The 22,806-nt window shown below is 41.5% G+C and overlaps 1 protein-coding gene across 1 annotated transcript in view; it reads right to left on the reverse strand.

The window, feature by feature from the left end:
* Positions 1-22,057, reverse strand: part of shisa8b (shisa family member 8b) — a 53,054-nt gene extending 30,997 nt beyond the window's left edge. Inside the window, exons 1-3 of the mRNA XM_023278949.3 lie at positions 21,426-22,057; positions 20,209-20,882; positions 1,812-1,936 (exon numbers count right to left, since the gene is read on the reverse strand). Coding sequence (XP_023134717.3) covers positions 1,812-1,936; positions 20,209-20,849 — 766 coding nt within the window. The 5' untranslated portion in view covers positions 20,850-20,882; positions 21,426-22,057. The remainder of the gene's footprint in view (positions 1-1,811; positions 1,937-20,208; positions 20,883-21,425) is intronic.
* Positions 22,058-22,806: the final 749 nt, after the last annotated feature.

The raw sequence follows: 22,806 nt of genomic DNA on the forward strand, positions 1-22,806 counted from the left end.
GAGTAGAACTGTGTGGCTGACCTGAGATCACCTGATTGAACCCCCTGTTGAAATGAGGAAGCAGGAATAAGCAGCAATAACAAATAAGACACCTTTGGCTCTATGTGGATGTGACCTTGAGGAAGACATGAAAGAGTAGAACCAGACAGAAGATCATCAGTGACATGAAGTAGAAGTGTGTGTGGGTGAGAGGTGAAGAGAGACGTCGGCCTGTGGGAGAAATAAGAGCGACAGACTAGAAGAACGCCGGCTGACTGTGTTTATCAAAGGAGACGTGAGGAAACAGGGTCTCTCGTCTGTCTTTTATTTTTTGTTTAATATGTATGTGTGTATGTATGTAAATGTGTGGGTGGTACTTTGTACAGTACAAGTGTGAAGTAACTGACAGTAGAAAGGAAAAAGCAGACACAGGTTGTTTGTGGTGCTCTACATGGTGTCAGAAAACTTAATGTAACTTTGCTTGCCTTTGTTCTGCTTGCTAGCTCATGGAACTTGCTTAACAGTGATAAATAGCTACTTCTGTAGCCTCTACTCTGCATGTTTTAGGTCTCCTCCAATGAAAATCAAGCTAGTAACACGTCTATACTGTGTTTTTATATGCTGGAAGAAATATCATCAAGCAGACACTGGCATGACTGAGTGTTTCCACCTTGAAACTGCTGCATATTGATGTATCACCTAAACACGAATTCTAATTTCCGAATGAAAAAAACAGCTGTCATCTTGCGCAAATTGGCTTCCCGCGTCATTCTTCTTCTTCTGATTCAATGTCTGGTTTGAACATGTGTGGCTGAATTACTCCAATACAAAGCAGTGATACAGTGTTTGAGCAGAGTCATAGGTGAGCTGGTGTGCTTGAGCTGCAATGAATAAGGTCCGTGATGAGGCAGGAACTATTCTAAAGAAGGCAACCATGTAGAGTTTCATCTAAAAGATGTCTTTAAGGTTGGAAGGTTATTTTAATGGGATAAACTCTTAAATATGTACCTTTGATAGGTTTTAGGGTTTTCTACAATGGCAAGAGAATAAATGTTACCAGAACAACCAGTCGGGCTGATGCTGCTGCTTCTACACTTTTAAATAATGATATTACATGATACTCAGAAAGATTATGTAATATCACTTTATGTAAAACCCTTTCTGATGCAAGAAATTCTAGAAATATTATGTCAAAGAGGGATAACTAAGTGGCCTTCAAACAGCAATCCTGTCCCACCTTTGTGCACTTCAGGTTTATTCTTTGGACCTTGTTGTCGCAAAACTTTTTAGAAATTTATACTAGAATTTCTACCTCTCAGGAGTTGCCTGTATAGACTGGAGTGTGTTTTAGAGCAGAATGAGCTGGAAAGACTGCAGCCCTGTGACTTTGTACTGGCTAAATGGGTTGGTAATGGATGTATATCTGTACTGTAAGAATACTTTATTGATCCTCCAACTGTGTAACATTGTAGATGCACAATTAGATGGAGTTAATTCATTACATGTGGGACCCTGCATATAATACTCTCCATTATGCAAATACACACTGAAGCAAACAGATGCAAAATGTGCTGAAACTAATCTACTGTGTGGAAGTTGTCTGAGGAGCTGGATTTTATGTTTTTATACAAAACATAACTGGTATGTGAATGTGATTTATACGGGCTTCACACACAAAGAAAAACATAATTCACTCTGAATGTCTCTATCTTCACACCAGTAAATGGAGATGTTTTCTACTACATTACCTGTACATGTGGATACTGTGTGTGTGTGTGTGTGTGTGTGTGTGTGTGTGTGTGTGTGTGTGTGTGTACACCCTCTCCACTCACCACTCCTGCTGCGTAGCATCCTGGTTGAAACGCCGTTGGCTCTTCCTCCGCTGGGCGAACAGGCCGTGGCACTTTCCACTGAGCTCACCTCACCTCCCTGCTGCTTCAGCAGGTCTGTAAGAGTCCTAGAAGCACACACACACACACACACACACATGCACACACAAATACAAACAGTGACTGTAAATCGGTGCTCAACATGGAATTTGATCTCAAAAAACAACTTAAATTAAAATGTACCAATCACTGAATTCAGATTGTTTTTAATGATGTCTTATAGATGAAATTGGATCGCTCCATTTAATTTTGGTTGTTAGGATGTGTTAATAATTGACCAAATAAATGAGGCAGGGTGTAATGTGATTAAAAAAAAGATCTCAGTAGTTGGTGAAACATTTTATGTCCCTACTGTTGCTCCAGGCAAATCATGAAATACAAATGTCCCCTGTTCTCACCCATCCACTCACTGAGCCCTAAATGGCCTCAAGAAAAATCTAAGAGTAAAAACACAGTGAGATGATCCCAAAACAGAAATCTGAACTGGAAAATCGAACCAAATAGAAGTTTTGGGTTTAATAAGATCATTAATTTGTTCCACAGAAACCACAAAATACAAGAATGAATGTCAGAAAAACAAAAAAACTGAACCCTGTTTCCTTCATCTGATCTCCAGCACAAAATGCAGGAAATCAAACTGGCCACATAAACCTTTATTCATATCACCCTCCAACTTAAAAGCAGCTGAAAAGTGATTCGTTTATCGTTCACATTGGAGCTGCTGCTCCGCCTGATTCCAAACACATTAGCTGGTCAGCAGTGAGACAACAAACATCATCTGTTTTCCTGACAGTTGTGTGTTGTTGGTCTCCTGAGAGGACTTTCCCCTGCAGCTGGAAGCAAGGCATGAACACACAAACACACACACACACACACACACACACACACACACATATGCAGGCAGTTCATTCACAGGACACCCCCTCGTCCCAGGGGAAGCCTTGTTCATTATGTGTGAAAATGGTTGTACAGCTGGAGTGAGCAGAAAAAGGCTTTGTTTTTCTAAAGAACTGTCAAAGAATCTGCTGGGAGAAACAGTCCTCCTTAATAAACACACATGAACATCACAGTTACAAATGGAAGAGTCTGTCTGTCTATTAGGGCTGCAACTAATGATTATTTTCATTGTTGATTATTCTGCTAACTGTTTGTTCGGTATATAAAATGTCAGAAAATGGGGGGAAATGTCAAACAGTGTTTCCCAAAGGCCAACATCACATCCTAAAATGTCTTGTTTGGTCCACAACTCAAAGATTTTCAATTTACTGTCATAGAGGAGGAAAGAAACCAGAAAAATCACATTTAAAAAGCTGCAATTAGAGAATTTTGACTTTTAAAATTGGACAGCTAATCAATTAATAGCTGCAGCGCTACTGTTTATGTGTCTGTTCTTCACATTTCTCAACAATAGTTCATCCGACCTACTTCACACTTGGCGGATAATATTGCTGAGGACCCAAGGAAGTGCAGCGTCGATTGTGAAGTTGGTTGTAGAAGGAGTTCTCATATTCTGACACCCTCAGCAGGCCTTTATCATCAAGAGAATACAGGTTCACAATAGCTCACTGACTGTAACACTTTTTAAGCTCAAACCCTATGAAAACTTATCACCCACTGTGCAGATGTTTTGGAAGCTATGTTTAGTAACTTTCTGCTGTCCTATCGTCTATTTTATCACTGCAGTGGTTATGTCAAAGCAAGCAACTAATAATAAGCGTGTGTGTGTGTGTGTGTGTGTGTGTGTGTGTGTGTGTGTGTGTGTGTGTGTGTGTGTGTGTGTGTGTGTGTGTGTGTGTGTGTTAGCTTTTCTCTTCGATTTTTACTCTGCCAAGGAGGTACAGTATGTGACGATCGGAGTGCATCTGTCTGTCTGTTAGCAACATTACTTAAAAATTGACAAACGGATTTGGATGAAATTTTCAGGGAAGGTCAGAAATGACACAATCACCACCTGATTAGATTTTTTGCAGGATGCGGCGTATTGTCTGGATCCACGGATTTGTTAAAGATTCCTGTATCATTGCAAGATAGCGGCACGTCGTCACTGTAACTATGGCAACAAGTGAACACTACGTCAGCTGCCTGCTGACGATCACATGATTGCGATCCTACTACAAATCGACTGTTGTGGACTTATCGGGACTTATCCATCGGAAATGATTCAGGGAACAATTGATTCAATTGTGGGGGTGTTTCTGAGTTCCATCAATTCCTACCGCCCGCTAAATATTTAGGTCACGCGATTTGGTATCTGTACATAACGTACACATGCATAACACACACCCGTGCTCAGCGCAAGGTCATTTTGTTTGTGGGTGCAGCTATATTAAATGGACACATTCTATGGTACCGTGATTACCACCACTAATTTTTTCAAGATTTCATCCGTCGGAAATGATACGACTGAGCAGCCTTGGCGGAGTACTGTGCTCTCTGAGTGCACAGACACATAAGGCACACTGCATGATATCGCATTAAATGCTAGCTTATGCATTTCGCACAGGTAGTGGAAGGGGACAAGAATGCTGCAGGAAATGCACAGCAAAATGACAGCGTTATACCCACAGTCTACATCCTGTGAGTCAGACTGACACCCCCCTCCATAATGGTCACTAATGCACCACTCCAGTGGAACCTCTCTTAGTTACCATATGATACAGTAGATAGTAAACAGGACATTACGGCTGGGTAACATGCAATGTCCTATTTGTATTATTAGTATTTTTTGTTTATTGGATTTTAATAGATATTAATCAGATTGAGTAACAGTGCGTTACCCTGATGCAGAGCTGAATCATGACTTCACCGCCACTTTGATGTTTGATCTCTTTTAACTTCACTTTATCTGCACATTTGACGCTTCGCTTACAAAGTCAGTAATGTTTTTAGACAGCTGAACTTTAATATTTGAAAGTGTCAGATAAATTTGGACCATTAAACTTATGTCCCCATTGGAAAGCACTTTGGGTCAGTGTTGTTTTTAATGTCCTTTGTAAATGATGGTGACTTGGCTTGATCTGATGTATTTTCTGTGTTTCTCTGTGCTGAGGCAGCATTTCCGCGGCTCATCTCCACCATGTATGTTCATGTATTTTGTTCAGTGCATCATCGAGAACAAATTCCAGGCAGCTGTATTTGACCGGAGGCATTTTTGCTGCATGATGTACGTGCAATATGGGCACATTTGAACGCAGCTCTTAATATGCTTGATTGCAAGAAATGCATCGATACGCGTGTGAACGTATGCAGCTGAAGAAACGCACTACTGGACCGCTGCACCTTCTTCCTAATGCTGATGACACATTTCACCATGTATACACACACACACACACACACACACACACACACACACACACACACACGCAGACATACACATCACTCTGAATAAACACATTTCCACTCCCTGTGCATTTGCTGAGTTTACACCATTAATGCCATTCACTCCCTTGATCAATAATTCAAACACTAGTGCCTCTGTTTTGCTAGTGAAGCGCATGTGTTTACCTCCCAGTACCATACACAAACACACATATATATGTAAATGTGCAGGTACACAAAACACAGACAAGATTGACCTGACAGCGACAGCCAGCGGCGGCTTGTTCACACTCAACCTGCCAAACAGAAAAGTGGCTCCCTTTGGCCACTTCTCTGGTAACTATCTGTAGGTGTGATGATGTGTGCGAGTAACAGTGTCACAGATGCCAGAAAATGGCCCCAGCAGGGACGACGTTGTTGGCATGAAACTGTTTTGATGTCCGATTTAATCCCATTTGTCAACACCCACGACTGTCACGTGTGGATAAACGGTACATGTGACAGTTTGTTAAAATTTGTGACCTTGTGTTTGACTCGCAAAACAGCCGTAAAGGAATAACCCAATATAAATCATATGAATTTTTGTCTATGTAACTAAAGTGATTCTAAAATCGGCTTTTCGTCAGTTTTTAATTCTTTTCCCTTTGTCTTCTCATTCTTTCTCTCCCTGCCCCCTCCTCACCTAAACTCAGCCCTAAATCTGTCTCTTTCTCCTCTCCCTCCTCTTTAAACCACACCGTTTGTCTTCCTCTGCTACAATCTCTCCCCGCTCCTCATCTTCTCTCTCTCTGACTCATTGCCGTTCGGTGCCTCGGGCCTCCTCGCACTCTTCTCTTGGCTCGCCGCTCAAACAACTTGCTGATTTCAACTTTTAATCTGCAACAAAAACTGCACCCGTCTCCGGGCTAAGTAGTGTTTGCAGAGCGCTGGCTGAGCTTCATGAGAGTTTCCGTGGATGCTTTTGAAAGAGTGAAGGTGGCCGTGCGGCTGGTTGAAAGGTTAATACTCGCAGGGCAGGCGGGGGGTAGATTGACAGAAATAGTCCACTGTGTTTGTACATACAATCAATCATGACGAGGGACAAAGAGGTGCAGATTTGTTAATCAGATGGAATCAGTACTGCCAGTTACTAGTCGTCCTGCTCTTGTTGTGTTGGTGCAATGTTAGCATCACATATCATGAAATCCATCCCCAATCATCTGGTTTAGTCACAGGGGCTTCAGTGAGTGTAGTTTTAAGCCACAATTACCATAACTGCAGCTAAACTATAACAGCACATTTACATCACTAAAGTTTAAAAAACTGCTTTACATTCTTATCTTTGGCCATCATGTCATATCAGCCTAAACCATAAGATGGATCTCCTGTCTTTCTAATAGTTAAATATATTCACTCACTTCTGATTTTATTCTTGGGTATGGACACAACTACTTACAACATAAAAATCAAAATGTAGTTTTCAGGTAGGAACAAATAACAAGCCAAAACTACATTTTGACAAAGCACGCTCCAGCAACAGCATACAATCCAGCAAAAAGGCTTCTGCACATCTATAAAATTAAACACCTCGTCTCATGAGTAGGCAACAGTTGCAAACTTTAAAAATCACTACTGATCAATGTCTTTTTATATGCAGCATTGGATCTACATTAGAAAAGAATAGAATGTTACTTTATTGATCCTTTACAGGAAATTACTTTGTTACAGTAGCATGTTAACATGCAGACAACCCACAAACCTGACAGATCATCAACACTAATAGTCATCAGGATGACCATACACATAGTATATAAGTGAGAAAAAATTATAAAAGTTAAAACATATGCACAGCATATACATCATAAGTTAAATATTAATGTGAACTGAAAAGCCTCATTGCAGCCGGTAGGAAGGACTTCCTGCTGTACTCAGACCTGCACTGATGGGGGATGAGTTTTAAGATAAGATAAGATAAAGTTCTTTATTTCTCCCCACTCCAGGGGAAATTTACATTGTTACAGCAGCTTTATTTACAATATATACAAGGGTGGCAAAATTTTTTAACAGAAAAAATAAAAATAAAGTTTAAAAGTGCAGAGATGTGCAGTGCAAGAATGTCAGTGCAAGTTTGTGGTTGAAGGTGCTCTGCCTTAGTGTGTCATTTATTTAAATATGGGAATTTTCATCAGTCAGCCACAACATTAAATCACCGGACAGTTGAAGTGAATAACATCTACCATCTTGCTGCAAAGCAGTGTTCTGCTGGGAAACCTTGGATCCAAGAATTCCTGTGGATGTTATTTTAACACCCTCCTAAACCTTGTTCCAACACTGCTCAGGAACAGCTTCAAGAGCAAAAGTGTTGACATGAACTCCAAACTCCCCAGATCCCAATCTGATAGAGCATCAGTGGGATGTACCCGAACAAGCCTGATCCACAGAGTGCTCAACCCACCACCCACAGGACCCAAAGGATCCACTGTCCCAGAGGTCCTGTGTCTGAGTTCCAACAGGTCAGAGCTGTTTAGGAGCCACGAGGGGAACTTCCACCATATGAGGCAGATGATTTGAATGTTGTGGCTGATCAGCAAATGGTCAAGTGATTACAAGAGATTAAACAAATTCAGTTCTTTCTTACTCTGCCAACTGGACAAAATTACTTTCAAAAACATCCACACAGAGGCCAAGTCAAAGCTCCGCAGACCAACTTCCACTGCTGCTCTGAGTCAAATTCCTCTGGCAGCGTTCACTCTGAGATTTGCTTTGTACTGATCTCAACCTTTTCAAAAAGCTGATGGAATATACATTTGAGTATTATATATTCCATAAGTAACCTTCGACTTACTTTTCCCATGGCTCTTTATTAAGTCTATAACGTATTATGTAACAGTATGATGCCTCAGATCTGTGGGATCATCACTTCCTCCATGCTTTCTCATCACATTACAGCCGGATTGAGATGAGACTTGGCTAATGTCCTGTAACAATCAATTACTCCACCCAGATCAGTCACATTAGCACTCACAATGATTAGCTACAACAAATATTAACAAAAACTGTCCAAACAGAGAAATCGAGTCTGAAATGGGAAATGTTCTGAACATGATAATACATTTAGGAAGAACAGTAGAATGCATGTTTCCTGTATATCCTCATGTCTTCTTACTGCAGTAACACACATATTATTGATCCTGTAATTGTATGCAGATACACTTTGGCAAATAAGCCATCAGTTTATGTCTGAACTTAAGGTGAATTTAAAATTACAACAAATATTTGTTGTGACTGTATTAGTCGGGGATTATGTACAAACACATTAATCGCATATGACAAAAGATACATTTACCAGATTTAGCTACAAGCTAATTTTCATATGCAGTCCATGGACAGGTTGGCACAATAGTAAAAAAAATTCAAGTACATGTCCAAGGTGTTAGATACGAATAAGATACGATCAAACACACTGTACATAGACAGCTTAACAAGTCCACAGCTACACTCCCATCCCACAGAAGACACACAATACCAAAGAATGTAAATAAGCTCCTCTGTTCAATCCCCAGACTATTCTTTTAGTATAGAAATATAACATTTTGTATTTATGTTGCAGTGTTGATACTTCATGGTTTCCTATCCAAGACTTTTAAGGCTCACTTTTAAAGTAATCTTATAGGTTTTAATGCTGTCTCGCTTGCTTGAGAGCAGCAAAAAATGCAGTAGCTGCTATGATAAAATATCCTTGCACTCAAATACACCCTTGAGGTTTCATTAGTGAATGAGTTCTCACAATGTCTAAAGATAGCAGTGCTATATTTCAGTGTATTACCCGCCTTCTTGATGCACTTTTTGAACCCAATATCTAAATAACCCCCAAGTATTTACTGTATACTACAGACGTATGTCAAATGATTCAAAGCTGTATTACGTATCTCACCTCGTATGAGCAGCAAAATACAAACACTTAAGAAAGACTACATTTAAAATGCAGGCTCTAGGATGGAAACTCAATGCAACAAAAGTAAATACATAAGTGAATAAAATGGAGTACGCCTGGGATTTCCAATCAGTCTTACTGCATAACCATGCTAAGAAAATGAGCTATGAACACAAGAGCTCCTCAGTTTTGGACCTAGGAGCCATGTCTATCTGCTCGTCTGTATCATGGCTCCTCATTGATAAGAATTACCAGAAGAAATGAGAAATGCGATTGTGAGACTTCACAAATAAGTATACAGGAAGATCTGTAACCAACTAAAAACAGTAGAAACACATTTGCAGCAGTAACCAAGAGGTATAGAATGAGCCATAGTATCACTAATCAGAGCCAATTCAACCTTCTAAGATGGTGCCACAGTTAGTGCACTATTTGCACAATCTACCTCTGAAAAACTGATGAGCAAGTGCTTCAGATTTGGTAGAGGGGAAGTCAGTGAACTCAGAATTTCTGTTGAAGCTTGTATAGTCAGATGGACCTCAAAAACTGTCAACCTATATGGAGGCCATCTAAGAAAAAATAACTTTCTTTTCTCTTCAACACAAAACTGCACAACTAGGCTTTAATTAAAAAGAAGCCTGATGAATGTTGGGAGCACATTCTTCGGTCTGATGAGAACAAGATGGATTTGTCTCGGATGGGGTCCAATATGTTTCACATGAACCTGGTTAGGACTACTGCAGTGAATGCATAGTCCTGACAGTGAATAATGGAGGTGAGAGTGTGATGATATGGGGCTGCATGAGTGCAACAGATGTTGGGGAGATGACATTTACAGATGCTACCATGAACACCAGTAGATATACTAAAGTGCTGGCTGACAGGTTGACTCCAAAAGTTAGAGAAGGAATATTCCAACAGTCTAAAGCAACATGAAAAAATGAGAACCTAGGAGCTAGAACGCCTGACCAGAATCCAACACAACACCTGTAAGATACTTTAAAGAGAAAGAAACACAACCCCTCCAGCAAAGTGCAGCTAAAAAAAATAATGGTAGAGTATTTCTTCAACAAAGGTGGATGTACATGACAGGCAAATATCCTGCTGTCCAACTGAGAAGTAATGCAATTACTGTAAACTGATAGTTTTGAATCATTTCACTTTTAAGTAATTTTTCAGTGTTTGTACAGATTTTTGATGTGCACTCTAACTTTCATTACATTTTTGATCCTTGACATGAATAGTTGGAAAGGTCAGTTTTCAGATCATTGGTTTGGTTTTCACTTTGCACCACTACTTACACATGGAAAAAGCACACGCTGGTGGATAAAAGTCACTAGATGAGCTGTTGATGAGTGTTTCGTCTCTGACCTTTTCCTGAAGACAGCGGTTCACCTCTGTCTGTCACACTCATAAACACACACATGGCAACAGATCAGTGATGCCCCTCATTTTCAACTCATCAGCCCATTAGCGTGTCCGTTGCACTGTCTTCTTACTTTTCTTTGATTCTCCTCCCACCCATCTTACTGTGTATGCGCTCAAACTGATGTCTGTCCAAAACTCCTCTCTGGCATTCATGTGTTTTATCTATAAAAACAAAACATTTAGATAATCCACTGAAAAAGTAAAGCCACTGTGGCAGATATCTCCGTGTCACAATCTGTTTATTTTCTCTCCATTGTCACTGCTCTCTTGTCACTCATTGCTGCTTCTTTTCATCCAAAGGCTGCCACCAACGATTACTGATAAAGAGTGACAAGATGACAAAGCACATCTTCAACTCACACACATATGCACACAGACATTTTGTGTTGGTGCAGTGGTTTGATATTTATGCTTTTGGATTTCTCTGCCTTGTCTGCTCTATTGTCTCTGAAATTTCATGTACATTTTTATCTTTAGGCATTTAGGCTTTTGAATGGACTTTGAACATGTGTCAGTGTAGATAGAAAGTCAGTTGAGGCACTCAAAATAAATCCAATGGCAACTGAGCAAACTTACTCTGCTGATGAGGATCATTTAATATAATCAAAAGGTCCAGAACAGCTACTGAATGAATCTAGAGCTGAGATGGTGTTACAATCAGAGGTAATTTCAAATTTAATCTGAGGTACAGTGAATGCAACCAAACCAATGATGAAACTGCTGCTATATGCTGCATGTCTTTATTTAATTGTATAACAGGTTTCATCATTAGGTGATGAAAGCTTTTCTGTCCAATTTTTCTGGCTCCATGTTTATTAGACATCCATGTTTCTTTTAATTATCAGGAAGTCTGCCTAGCAACTTCTATGTGCCTGCATGTTTCTTTAGCCACCATGTTAGCAAAAGTAATAATCAGTTATCGAGAAATCTATAGAGAATATGAAGTTGATGTCACGTTGTATTGCAGGTTGGAACTGGGCTGCCATCTTCTAAGAAACACTATTATGAGGTGGCATACGTTACTGTGCTGAGTTTCTCAGACTTGTACCAAACTTGTTTATTTGCAGCAAATAAATTTGTTTTCCTGTGTGGGTTTTGGCCACAAGTAACAACCTTCCAGCAACATTCTGGCAATCATGAGAAGACTGACATTACCAGCTCAGGTGGTGACTGGGGATTTGCCACCACACTTTGTAGTGCAAAACGTCTTATAACCTTCTGGTAACCAGTTTGTCATTAGTGATGAAAACACAATAGATTACATTTCTGGTAGGAACAGTTTCAGGCAGACAGGTGGTTGAGCACTGGGAAGGTCAAGCCCAAGTTTGCAGCAAGGTCAGATTTTCATTTTCAAATTAAATCTGTAGAAAACTTGCTGTGGACTTCTGGGTAAATTTGTGGAATCTTTATGGCAGGTTTGGTATGTTTTAAGGATAATTTTTTGATTTTTTTATATACGCCAGAGATGATTTTCTTGGTACCATAGAATGAATATACGAGATGAACACAATGCCACCCAATTGTTGATTCCCAATTTAAAGCTTTCAGTTTTGCATTTGAACCAGACATAACCGGCAAAGGAAGGATCTACCTGAAAAACTATGGAACTATGTCACTCTGAAAGGGAACATCATTTACAAACTGAACATCATGCTTCTGTAGAACATGTACAGTATGTCTCTTATTGCTGCGTGGGCACAAATTTTGGACTGCAGAAGGATGCATGCAGAAGTATCCACATGGACTCTCATGGACTTGGTGAGATTGTGAAATTTACATCAAGTTGACTCTCACAAACTCCAGAACACATCAAGTCTAATGCCAACCAGAAGACCACCACAAGGCGACATTGCCAAAAGTTACCGAGAGTTTTCTGCTAGAAACCTTAAATTTCTGAAGGCTGTCCAATTGCTTTTGCTTGGCATTGGGATTCAGTTTCTCCCAGCTTTCCCTTCTCCATCAGGCTTGACTGATTTAACCAACTTTTCAGCCAAAAAAACCCCTGGTAAAGCAGGTAACCACTGTAGCAGACACAGTCTCCACAGCTTTATGCTCCCATACAACAAAACTGCACTCTCAGTTACATTTTTGGGAAAACTTGTATCAACCAAGTGTCAACCTAAGTGTAGGGTTAATTACAGTGAGTGCAAACTGAAAGTAAACAATGAATAAAATCAAAGTGTCAGTCTCAGAATAACAACTCAACACCTGATGTGGACTTTGTTGCTCTTTCAAACTGGACACTTTTCCTAATAAATGAGAAAATTGGAACGTAAAATAAGGTTGTTCTCAGACGATGATGTCATCCCAACGTACTACACAACATGATGTGCCTTCGCATTCTCTATCAGTGAAGGTAGCAACAGTGTGGTTTATTAAGACCAACAAGCTGATTTGTAGTGTTTCTTTTACGGCAAGATGTCTTTTTTTTTTTTTTGGCTATCTTTAAAAGAAACCAGTGCAACACTCTAGTGATTTGTCAGTTTCCAAGTAGCCCAATCTGTCTAGGTTCTTATCTAGCTGTTGGATACAAACAGCACCGTGGCTAGTTTTTATTTCCAGTCACCTTGAAAATGCAAAATAAATCCAATCCGTGGCACAAATTGCAGATACAGTGTTATTTATTCAGCTGTGGAAGTCGTTAGTGTTTGAGTGGCTTTTTTCATGCTAATAAGCTAACTTGTTACCAGTTCTCCTTCTGCCACAGCCTCTGCCAAAGGATTTTTCTTTATTCAGCCACCTTGAAATGGAAGAAATGTAATTCTGTGCTAAATGAAAAGTTTTTAAGCAGCTTCCACAGTCACTCGGGTTGTTTCTAGCTGGTTTTCAGGCCTATTTGAAGCTGCAGACAGATGGCCCATTAGAAGTTTGGGAGAAGGATGAAATGGAGCTACAGGGGCCAACTCCCTGTGTGTCTGCTGGTCCTGTGAACTTCACTTTTGACTGATATGGATTTGACTGTGACAGACAAAAAATTATCATCTTGGCATGAAGTGTTTCAAACACCCTTAAATTCTGAGATGCCACCTTCAAGACATGCCGCGTTAAAAGCTGCCTGTCTCTCAGCTTTCCACGTGTCAACCACTTTCCCAGCACCTTCACCCGGATAAACAGACCGAGCACAAAGGCAAACACAGAAGCAGCACACAGCCAAACAAACCCTTAAGTCAGTGGGCGCTGACCCACATTTAAATGTGTGTGGGCCCAGTGAAGCCTGGCAGGACTGAGGGGGAGAGAGAGGAAGGTAAAGCAGCTGCAGGGGGAGAATTGTCACATCTGATACAGCCAGGAATCTGTCAGCTTATATGTCCTCTCACTTTGGGAGGAATTGCGGCAAGCGGTGACGCAGGCGCATACGTGTGCACACTTTAACACGCTTTAGCATACATGCATGCTCACACACACACTGGTGACAGGTGAGAGGTGATAGAGAGTGACAGCTATACCCTGGAGGTAATCAGAAGGCTGGGGGGTGGTAGACGGAGGGGCGAAAGTGGAACAGGAGGAGCGAAACTTTGAGGGAAACTTCTCTTTTTTCTTTACTACTTTAAGTAAAAGTTCCTTCTTACATGGCAAGACCTTAAAGTGATGAATTGTCTTTTTTTTTTCCTTCTTAAAACCTCAAACTGCAGAGCTGGGTAGTGCAAGAAGTTCTCAAGTACGTTGATGCTCATGTCTTCTCCAACATGCTGTACGTTAGTGTGTGGTTTAGCCAGGAGCAGACAGAACGCTTCATTACTCTGCAGCATGTTTTCATATGGATCTGACTGTTTGCCCCTGTAGGTTATGACAGAATGTCTTACCATTAGTGGGAGCATGTGGAGCAGATTGGTCACATGATACTCTGATGAACTCAGTCTGTTGGTAATGAAACTTAGAAACTTGTCTAGATAACTTGGGAGTGTAATTCGATCGCTGCTCTGCCACAAGAAGAAAATATCACTGTAAATCCTTCAGAAGCAGGTTTTTTCTGAGTTCGTAATCCAATTTATGGGACTTGTAGTCCAGTGGAGGACTTTTTGGAGGTGATGTCCAGTAACTAAATACATTTACTTAACTACTGAATTTGAGCACAATTCTGATCTGATTGTGCTTTACTTGAGTATTTCCATTTCATACTACTTCATACTTGTACTATAATTCAGAGGCAATTACTGTGCTCTATACTTTGCTACATTTTCCTATTTTGCATGTTAAAATTATTAACACGAAATCAAACAAAGAAGCAAAAAGAAAATACGATACCTTATTATTAGATTAAAATAAACATCCCCTATGTGGAATGAGGTTGAAATTTACAAACAAATAAAATCATTAAAATCAGTTTTACCAGCTGCAACATTAAAGTGATGAACACATGAAAGCATCAATGACTATAAATCCAGTATTCTAATGCATTGTTCTGAAATAGTCCATTCTGCGTAATGAGAACTGTTACTTTTGATGCTTTGGATTGATGCTAATACATGTGTACTTTTACTTTAATGAAAGGATTAATGCACAACAGAGTATTTCTATACTGCAGTATTGGTACTTTTATTAAAAACTTCTTTTAGCGCTGCTTTTTTGGGAGATTTACTGGACTTGTATTTGCACTCAGTTACCTATAACTTATAGAAGATTAGTAGGTACACTAGCCTGCCACTTTATTAGGTGCACGTTAAATCTTAAAACTATGGGGAGAAAATGCAGTGCAGACCTTAATGAAGCAGAATTATCGCCTTTTTGACAGCGTCAACAATTGCATGGGATTGGATGTCATTAGGTATCACAGGGGCATCGAACAAACTGAAGAGTGACTGCATGTAACTGTACCAGATTAGGCTGTACATGTGTGACACGATCTGTGATTTGATAGACTTTGGCAACATTTCCAAAAAGACTTGTTACTGTACAGCAAGCTGTTCATAGCAGCAGGTTTTAGAGTGCCAGGTGGGGCTGCACGATATGTTCTTTCAGAATTTCTGTGATGTGTGGATGCATATTTGCAGCTTTTTAGAAGTGCTAAACTTAAAACAAGGTTCTTATTTTCCGTGACTATCCACATCACCATTTCCTCCTCTTGGATACACTGACAGTTTGTTGGCATACAGGCTCCACATGTGGACGGCAAACGGAGCATAGAAACAGGACAGAAAGCACTGAATAGAAAGAGTTGATTGGAAAAAGAAACACACCGTGAGCTGTGTGGAAATATTTTGGCTACAGAGAGGATGGTGTGACCAGGAACAGGTCCTCTGTCAGCAGCATCTTACAACTGTTGTCACCATGCGAGGCAGCACAACTGGTTTGTTTGACCATTTAAATCATCAGCGCCACACAGCTCTGTACAAAGCCAAAGCCAAAGCCATATCTGGATGAAATTCAAAGCAGAAAAACTATTTTGGATGTCTTTGCCAGTGTTACACCACATGAGGAAAGTTCTAAGTGGCTAATATCATTTACTGCCGATGCAGATGCCCTCCACATGGTTATGTAAAATCAATTCCTGATTTTTTATTTTTTTTTAAGTCACAGAACAACAAAATATCGCAATGTCAGTGTTTTCCAGTGTCATGCAGCTATAGTGCCAGGTCTTTGTAATTTATATTACCTCCAGTAACAGTTCAGGACCTTGTAGAGCTGCAGAGCATCCAATCAAAATCCATTTATTATCAGCTTATTAAGAGGAACCCCTATTACTGCAGCCCCCTCAGAGGGCGATATTATTCAAATTGCTGTTTTAATTGTTATTTACATCATAAAACAGCAGACTGTTAATTGTAATGAAGGAACCGTTTGTAAATGGTGCAAGTCTTTATTCCTGCAGGCCTGATAGCTGATTAAAAACTGAGAAACTAATAAGCCTTTATCAGTGGCTTAATTACTTTATAACAAGTAAATCATTATAAAGGGTCATAAATTCATCACTTTCTCATGAACTGTGGTGGAAGTTTAAAGAAGATGAAAAGGAGACGTAAGTTGTACTGAAGGAGAAAGATTCTCTTTCTTATTTATGTTGACTGATTGTATTATTATTTATTAATGAAGCAGTAAGTTACAACTTTTAAAAAAGCCTTCATGAAAAGTGTAACCAACATGAACACACAGCCTGAAGAAGCAGTTAAGTGTTTCTGAATGACGCTCCATAAATGCTGCCTAAATTTTACAAAAAAGCTCCAAACTGTCCCTGAAAATCACATCAAAGTGCCCAAAATGCCCTGCAAATGTTAACCGTGACACTATATCCCACGCCATTATGATGAGCGAGTGTGGAAGAGGGTGAGGGTGAAATGGAAAAGTGATCGCGTCTGTTGTGTGCAGCAGCAGCTCATATGGATGCCCGGCTGTATTGAGTTTTGCTTATATGTCTGTTTTAAATCAGGGCACAGCAGCCAAAGCATTTAAGCGACAGTTGGTGTCCTTCATTATATAACATGGGGGCTAAAAGGCTGCACACACGCTACGTATAGACAACATGCAGAAGCAGTCAAACATTTCAATCCAAGTGCACGACTCGATGAAAACCTCGTATCTCCAGAGTGATGACAAAAGCTCCGTTTGCTTCCTTTAAAGAGTCGTTTCGGACTAATTAACCAATTAAGGCTCTTTGAAGAGGTTTCATGATGACAACAAGTCTGTTAATGATATTAAACTGGATTTCCAGTTACTTTTTGATACTGATTCATTCAACATCAGCAATTTTAGCGACATTAATATGTTTGGTTTCCATCAGATGGGGGGTTGATTTATACTTGGAGATACAAGGTTTTCCCTTTGACAGCAGCTGCAGTGCTGGGACACACAAATGCCCCGACACATATACATGAACACACACTCACGCATGAACGCACGCACCCACATTCACGCACACACACACACACACACACACACACACGCTCTGTTTGAACCATGTGACCTCTGCTGCCACCATGTTGGTCCTGGACCTCTCACACTTTTGCGTTAGGTGGACGTTGTATTGCAGCACATCGCCTCCTGGCTAACCTGCCCTCTCACTGTGGTGATCTGAAGCGTGCTCACGCAACTTAAATGCCACCACTATCATTCTTGTTGTTAATTGAACTATAAATCACTGCGTGTGTGTATGTGTGTGTGTGGGTAAAGTCATGAAGGTCATTGGGTGTTTGTTTACTCTGTGTGTGTAAAGCCAGCCCCTCTCCAGTTGAGGCCTTTCATTAGACGTGACACGTATGACCTAAGGCGGCGCTCTCCGTTCCCTATTGTTGGTGCAGGATTAGTGCAGCAACACACTGAACCTGGTGGAGGGGTGCATGCATTAGAAGGTGTGTGTGTGTATGTGTGTGTGATCTGGGACTTTGGAGTTTAACTTTCAAAGCTGATTTGGGAAAACTGGTGGGATTTCAGAGTGTTAATCATCCTGTGCTTGCAGGATGTTGAGAGAGAGAAAAGGTGGTGGGAAGGAAAGACGGCATTAAGAAGCAGGTGCAGAGTTGGAGTTCAACGGCGTGAGAGCAAAGTGCAGAAGTGTCCCTTTGTGCTTTGTCACTTTAATTTCCTGCTCTCAAGAGTGTGGCTGCATGCGCATATTTACGTATGGTACCTCTTGAAGTGCGTGCCGTACATAAGGTCTTAGTTGCACGTTCACTTTTGGACCAGGGATTTATGTCAGCAGGCTAATAACTAAACAAGCGTGCAGGCAGAGCGGTCCAGAAATGGTAAAGCTGTAATCTCGGTGAAATTTGTTTAATCTCGAAGAGGGGCGGTAATCTGTCGAGATGGGCTCACCGAGGGAGGATGTTTATGCAGCCGGAATGTTTCTATTTCAGTGAGGTGCTACCCTGCAGGAAATATTAATCCTGGCTGTGTGTTATCCGCCGAATGAGTTTTTGCAGTTCAGGTTAATAGGAGGGGAGCAAACAGAGCAGCTGGTCAGTGGAGGTTTTTGGTGGAGGTGTCTGCATGTCCACTTCCTCAATTAAAATGCAGCAAGAATGAACTAAGAAATGAGCAAATGCTGATGGTGGAAAGAATGAGGTGTGACACTGATAAAAAAGGATGCAAGAAAGAGGAGATTTGGAGGGTTAAACAGAGCAAAAGATGGACATAAAAGGGGAGGAATGAGTAAAGAGTGATTGACATTTTATCCTTGGGAACCATGAGCTCCAGAGGAGAGAAGATGGGGATGAAAGGCTGCAAGAGGAGGAAAGCAGAAAGGAAGGTGGACTTAGAGAAGAGCTGAGCAAGGGGGAACCAAAACAGCAGGATTTGTGACAAAGAAACGCAGGATGAGAGGAACAAAAGATGAAATGGAGATTCAAGGACTAAAACAAGATCAAAAACAAGAAGCTCGGCGAGATAAGACAGAATAAACTCTAGGTAGAGAGGAGAGAATGCGGTGAAGCAGCTAGCGAGGGTTAGATAGCTGCCGATGAAAGCGAGGAGATCGGAGCTCATGCTGTGCGCTGTTTGCTGTAATGATTTCCTGAGGCGAACAGATTGAACCCAGGACTGTGTATTTAACCCAGCTGCAGCAGATGTGTGTGCTTACATGTGTGTCTGAATGCTCGCATGTGTACCAGGAGAGTAGATGATGTAGTTAACTGTAAATCCTAAAAGAATATTTTCCACCAGGTTGTGTTTTCCATTTAAGTGTCAATGACCGTCCAGCTGCTCGAAACTATTTCATTTTTCAATGCAGAAAGTGTAAAAAGTGACTTATCTTGTGCTCATTGTGAAAACCTTGACAGCTCTGCACACCTGAGGCAAACTTTAAAGGAGGAATTCTCACACAGAAGCACAAAGATGTTCCTTCTTTATGAGTGCTTTACTGCAGCAAGAGATAGTTTGGCTGGTTTTTCTTTTTGCACATTTTTTTTTTTTGTTTATTTCAAATATAAGTCATGCTTACAAGAGAAAGCAAATGGTACACAAGGGGTAAAATACAAAGAAGATGAAAACGAAAAGAAAATAGAAAACAGAAACAGTACAAAGAAATAAAACAAAGAAAAATGTGAAATTAGAAACATATTAAAAATGATGAGCAGAACCAAAATAAGGGAATAATAAATATAGGGTATATATAGGGTGTATAGACATATGAGCTTGCAACTTACAGCTATAGTCTAACATGCAGAGACATGTGGTAGAGCAATAAAGTACATAGCTTTACACATTATTAACTCTTTTGTCTTTCCTCTAACTGTACTTTAAACAGCATTTCCATGTTTTGCATCAAACATTAAGGTGAAAACACCTCCACAACAAAGTGATCATCTGCTTCTGCTCTGAGAAGTTTTCTGAAGGTTGGGATGAGACGGTCTAATTTGGTTCGATGTTTTCAGGGTTCAAAATTAATTTGAAGACGTACAAGCAAACATTCGCACATGCACACACGTTAGTGGGCCCACAGACTCACATTGAAAGTTGGAAGTTGTAAATTCCAAGCTGGCAGGTCGTGTGTTGATGCAACTCTAATCTGCGACTCGAAAATCCTCGATTGTCTGCTCTGTGTTTGACTTTTGAAGTCAGAATTTCCAACTTTCCAACATCCCTGCAATGCAACAGGAAACCCATGCAAACACACACATATGTGCATGCATAGACACATGTACTAAACACACAAATGTCTAACCACCTCTCTGCTTGCATCTACACTCTATAGGGAAATGTCACCGAACGCACCTCCTCCGCACACCTACACACTCTTACACACTTCCTCACCTGGAGTTGAGGTCAGCCTGAGCCGCCCCTGTTCCTCCTCCGCTTCCTCCGCGGCTCTTCTCCAGGCCCAGTTTGGTGAAGATGCCCACCAGCACCATGATGGCCACCACGCCACAGATGATGTAGACGATGAGGTGCGTTCGGTCCCGGTCCTGGTCCCCCTGGCCCTCGGTGATGGTGGCCACTGGCTTGCCGGTGTTGGCCCAGATGGGGCTATCGTAGTTGGAGCAGATGTTCTGGTCCAGCCGCTGCTGACGGAACTGGCAGCAGAAGCGGTAGAAGCAGGTACCGCAGCAGTACAGAAAGACGCCGGCGTTGCAGTTGAACGGCGGGTCCCATTGGCCCATTACGTCGTAGTAACCCTGGCAACGCGTCCCGCCAACCGGAGGGACGTCCTCGTCATCGGCGTCTCCACCGCTGGTGGGCGTTGAGAGCCCCGTCTCTGGAGGAGTGTTCTGAGTGGTCTCCACATAGCTGCTGGTCGTCTGGTTGGCCAGCGTGGTGGGGGCGATAAATGGGTCGCCCTCGGTTACCGCCACCGTGGTGACGGATGGGTCCTGGGTGAGGGCTAGCTGGAAAGTCAGGAAGGAGAGGAGGAAGAAGAGGAGAAGGAGGCAGGAGGAAGGGTTGGTGGTCGCCATGCTTCCGGAGAGCCCTTTAATCCAACGTCCCACCTGCAGGCGTCAGACAGGAGGGAGACAAGTTTGGAGATGGATGGAAAGAGAAAATTACATTTACATGCTTTTATACAACACAAACACAAACATGACAGCAACATCGAGAGAGTTTTATTTGTGTTCATGTCCTCTCTGTTTTCATGAAGTAACTTTGCTGCAACACTGAACAAACAGATCGACAGCATGTTGCTGTAAAAACACATGATGTGGCTATTGATCCCACATGCTTATTGGAATCAATAATGAAAAGAGAGCAGAGGACATTTTAAATAGGTCAGGCAGAATCCCTACAGGACCACTCGTACAGTGAGACAAGATCAGCACCAGGCTTTTTTATTTTAAAAAAGAGGAATGTACAGCAAAAGTACTAGCTGTCCTACTAAGAAATCTGCATAAACTGACTCCTTTGCCTTTAACTGAGACAACAGATAATCAAAAATGAAAAATTTGCAGAAAAGCGAGTGCAAGTTTTGAGCACCACAATGAAACAGAAACTCATGGGAGAATTTTTCTGCTCAAAATCTCTCAAAGTGTCCTTACCTTGTTCCTTTTTTGCTGTCTGCACGCAGTCGATCTTCTGCAATTTTTCTCCAAAGTTGAAGGACAAAAAAATTTGTAAAAATCCCTTTAGAAATATCCACAAACTTTACCCAGCAGCATTTTTCCCCACCGAGTGTCCCCACGGTTGTCACTCCTCCTCATGTGTTCTCCATCGTCAGCTGTGGACTCGATCTGGTGGATTCAACAAACCACGAACCCACCGCACTCCTCTTTTCCTCTTCGCTCTTTCTTTTTTTTTTTTTTTTTTTTACCCCCTTTTGAATTTTTTTTCCTCTTCTTTTTTTTCTTCTTCTTCTTCTTCTTCAGTAAAAGCTGCTCAGTCAGAGCTGGCAGGTGTGAGTCCGGTCCTGGACTGTCAGGATCTCTTGCTGCCAATATCCCTTTGTGTGCTGTGTGTGTTCATGTTTGTGCATGTGTGCGAGCGAGTGTGTGTGTGTAGGTGTGTGAGTGTGTGTGTGTGTGAGAGAGAAATTAAGTGAGAGTGTGTGTGGTGGCTGCACTGAGCGCTGCAACAGTTCAGGAACCAAATGAGATCTCCTCCTCTGTTTACTTCTGCTCAGTGCCAGATAGACGGAGAGAGAGAGAGGAGAGCGAGTGTGTGTGTGTGTGTGTGTGTGTGTGTGTGTGTGTGTGTGTGTGTGTGTGTGTGGGTGTGTGTGATGATGAGTGTGGGGGTTATATCCAGCTGCATCTCCCATCATCCCCAGAGGAAAAATGCCTGGAAGGAGGGAGGAGAGAGATGGGGGACAAATATTAAAAAAAGAGGAGGGAAAAACTGAAATGTCAGCTGAGTAATTAGTCACTTTTTTCCTATTTTTCTGTCACCATCCTCGTTTGTTTGTTTGTTTGTTTGCTTGTTTGTTTGTTTGTGTGAGTGTGTGTGTGTGCCTGTATGTCGAATATGTTTGCCCGGCTCACAGAGGACAGTCACCATCTGCTGCGGTCACTCCTGCTCATCATCTACTTATCGCTCCCCCAGTTCCCGTCTGTCTCCTGCTTTTTCATGACCCCCACCACACACGCACACGCACACACGCACACGCACACACACACACACACACACACACACACACACAAGCATGAGTGCCAACCCCTTCCTCCTACAGCCTCCTTCCCCCCATCTCCCACTTCCCCATCCTTTCTTCTCCCGTCTGTGTCTCTTCCCCGCCCTCCCCTCGCGTCTTGGGCATAGATAACACACTTGTTTGCAGATTTCTGTGTCGAGTGTGTGCATGTACGAGTGTGTGTGTGTGTGTGTGTGTGTGTGTGTGTGTGTGTGTTGTGAGCATCTGTTTGTGTCAGAAAGACTCAGGAGTCAGCAGGGTCCAACTCCAGCTTCGTCTATTCCCTTGTTTAAATC

Source organism: Amphiprion ocellaris, chromosome 18 (genome assembly GCF_022539595.1).
Source record: "Amphiprion ocellaris isolate individual 3 ecotype Okinawa chromosome 18, ASM2253959v1, whole genome shotgun sequence".
Taxonomy (NCBI): Eukaryota; Metazoa; Chordata; class Actinopteri; family Pomacentridae; genus Amphiprion; species Amphiprion ocellaris.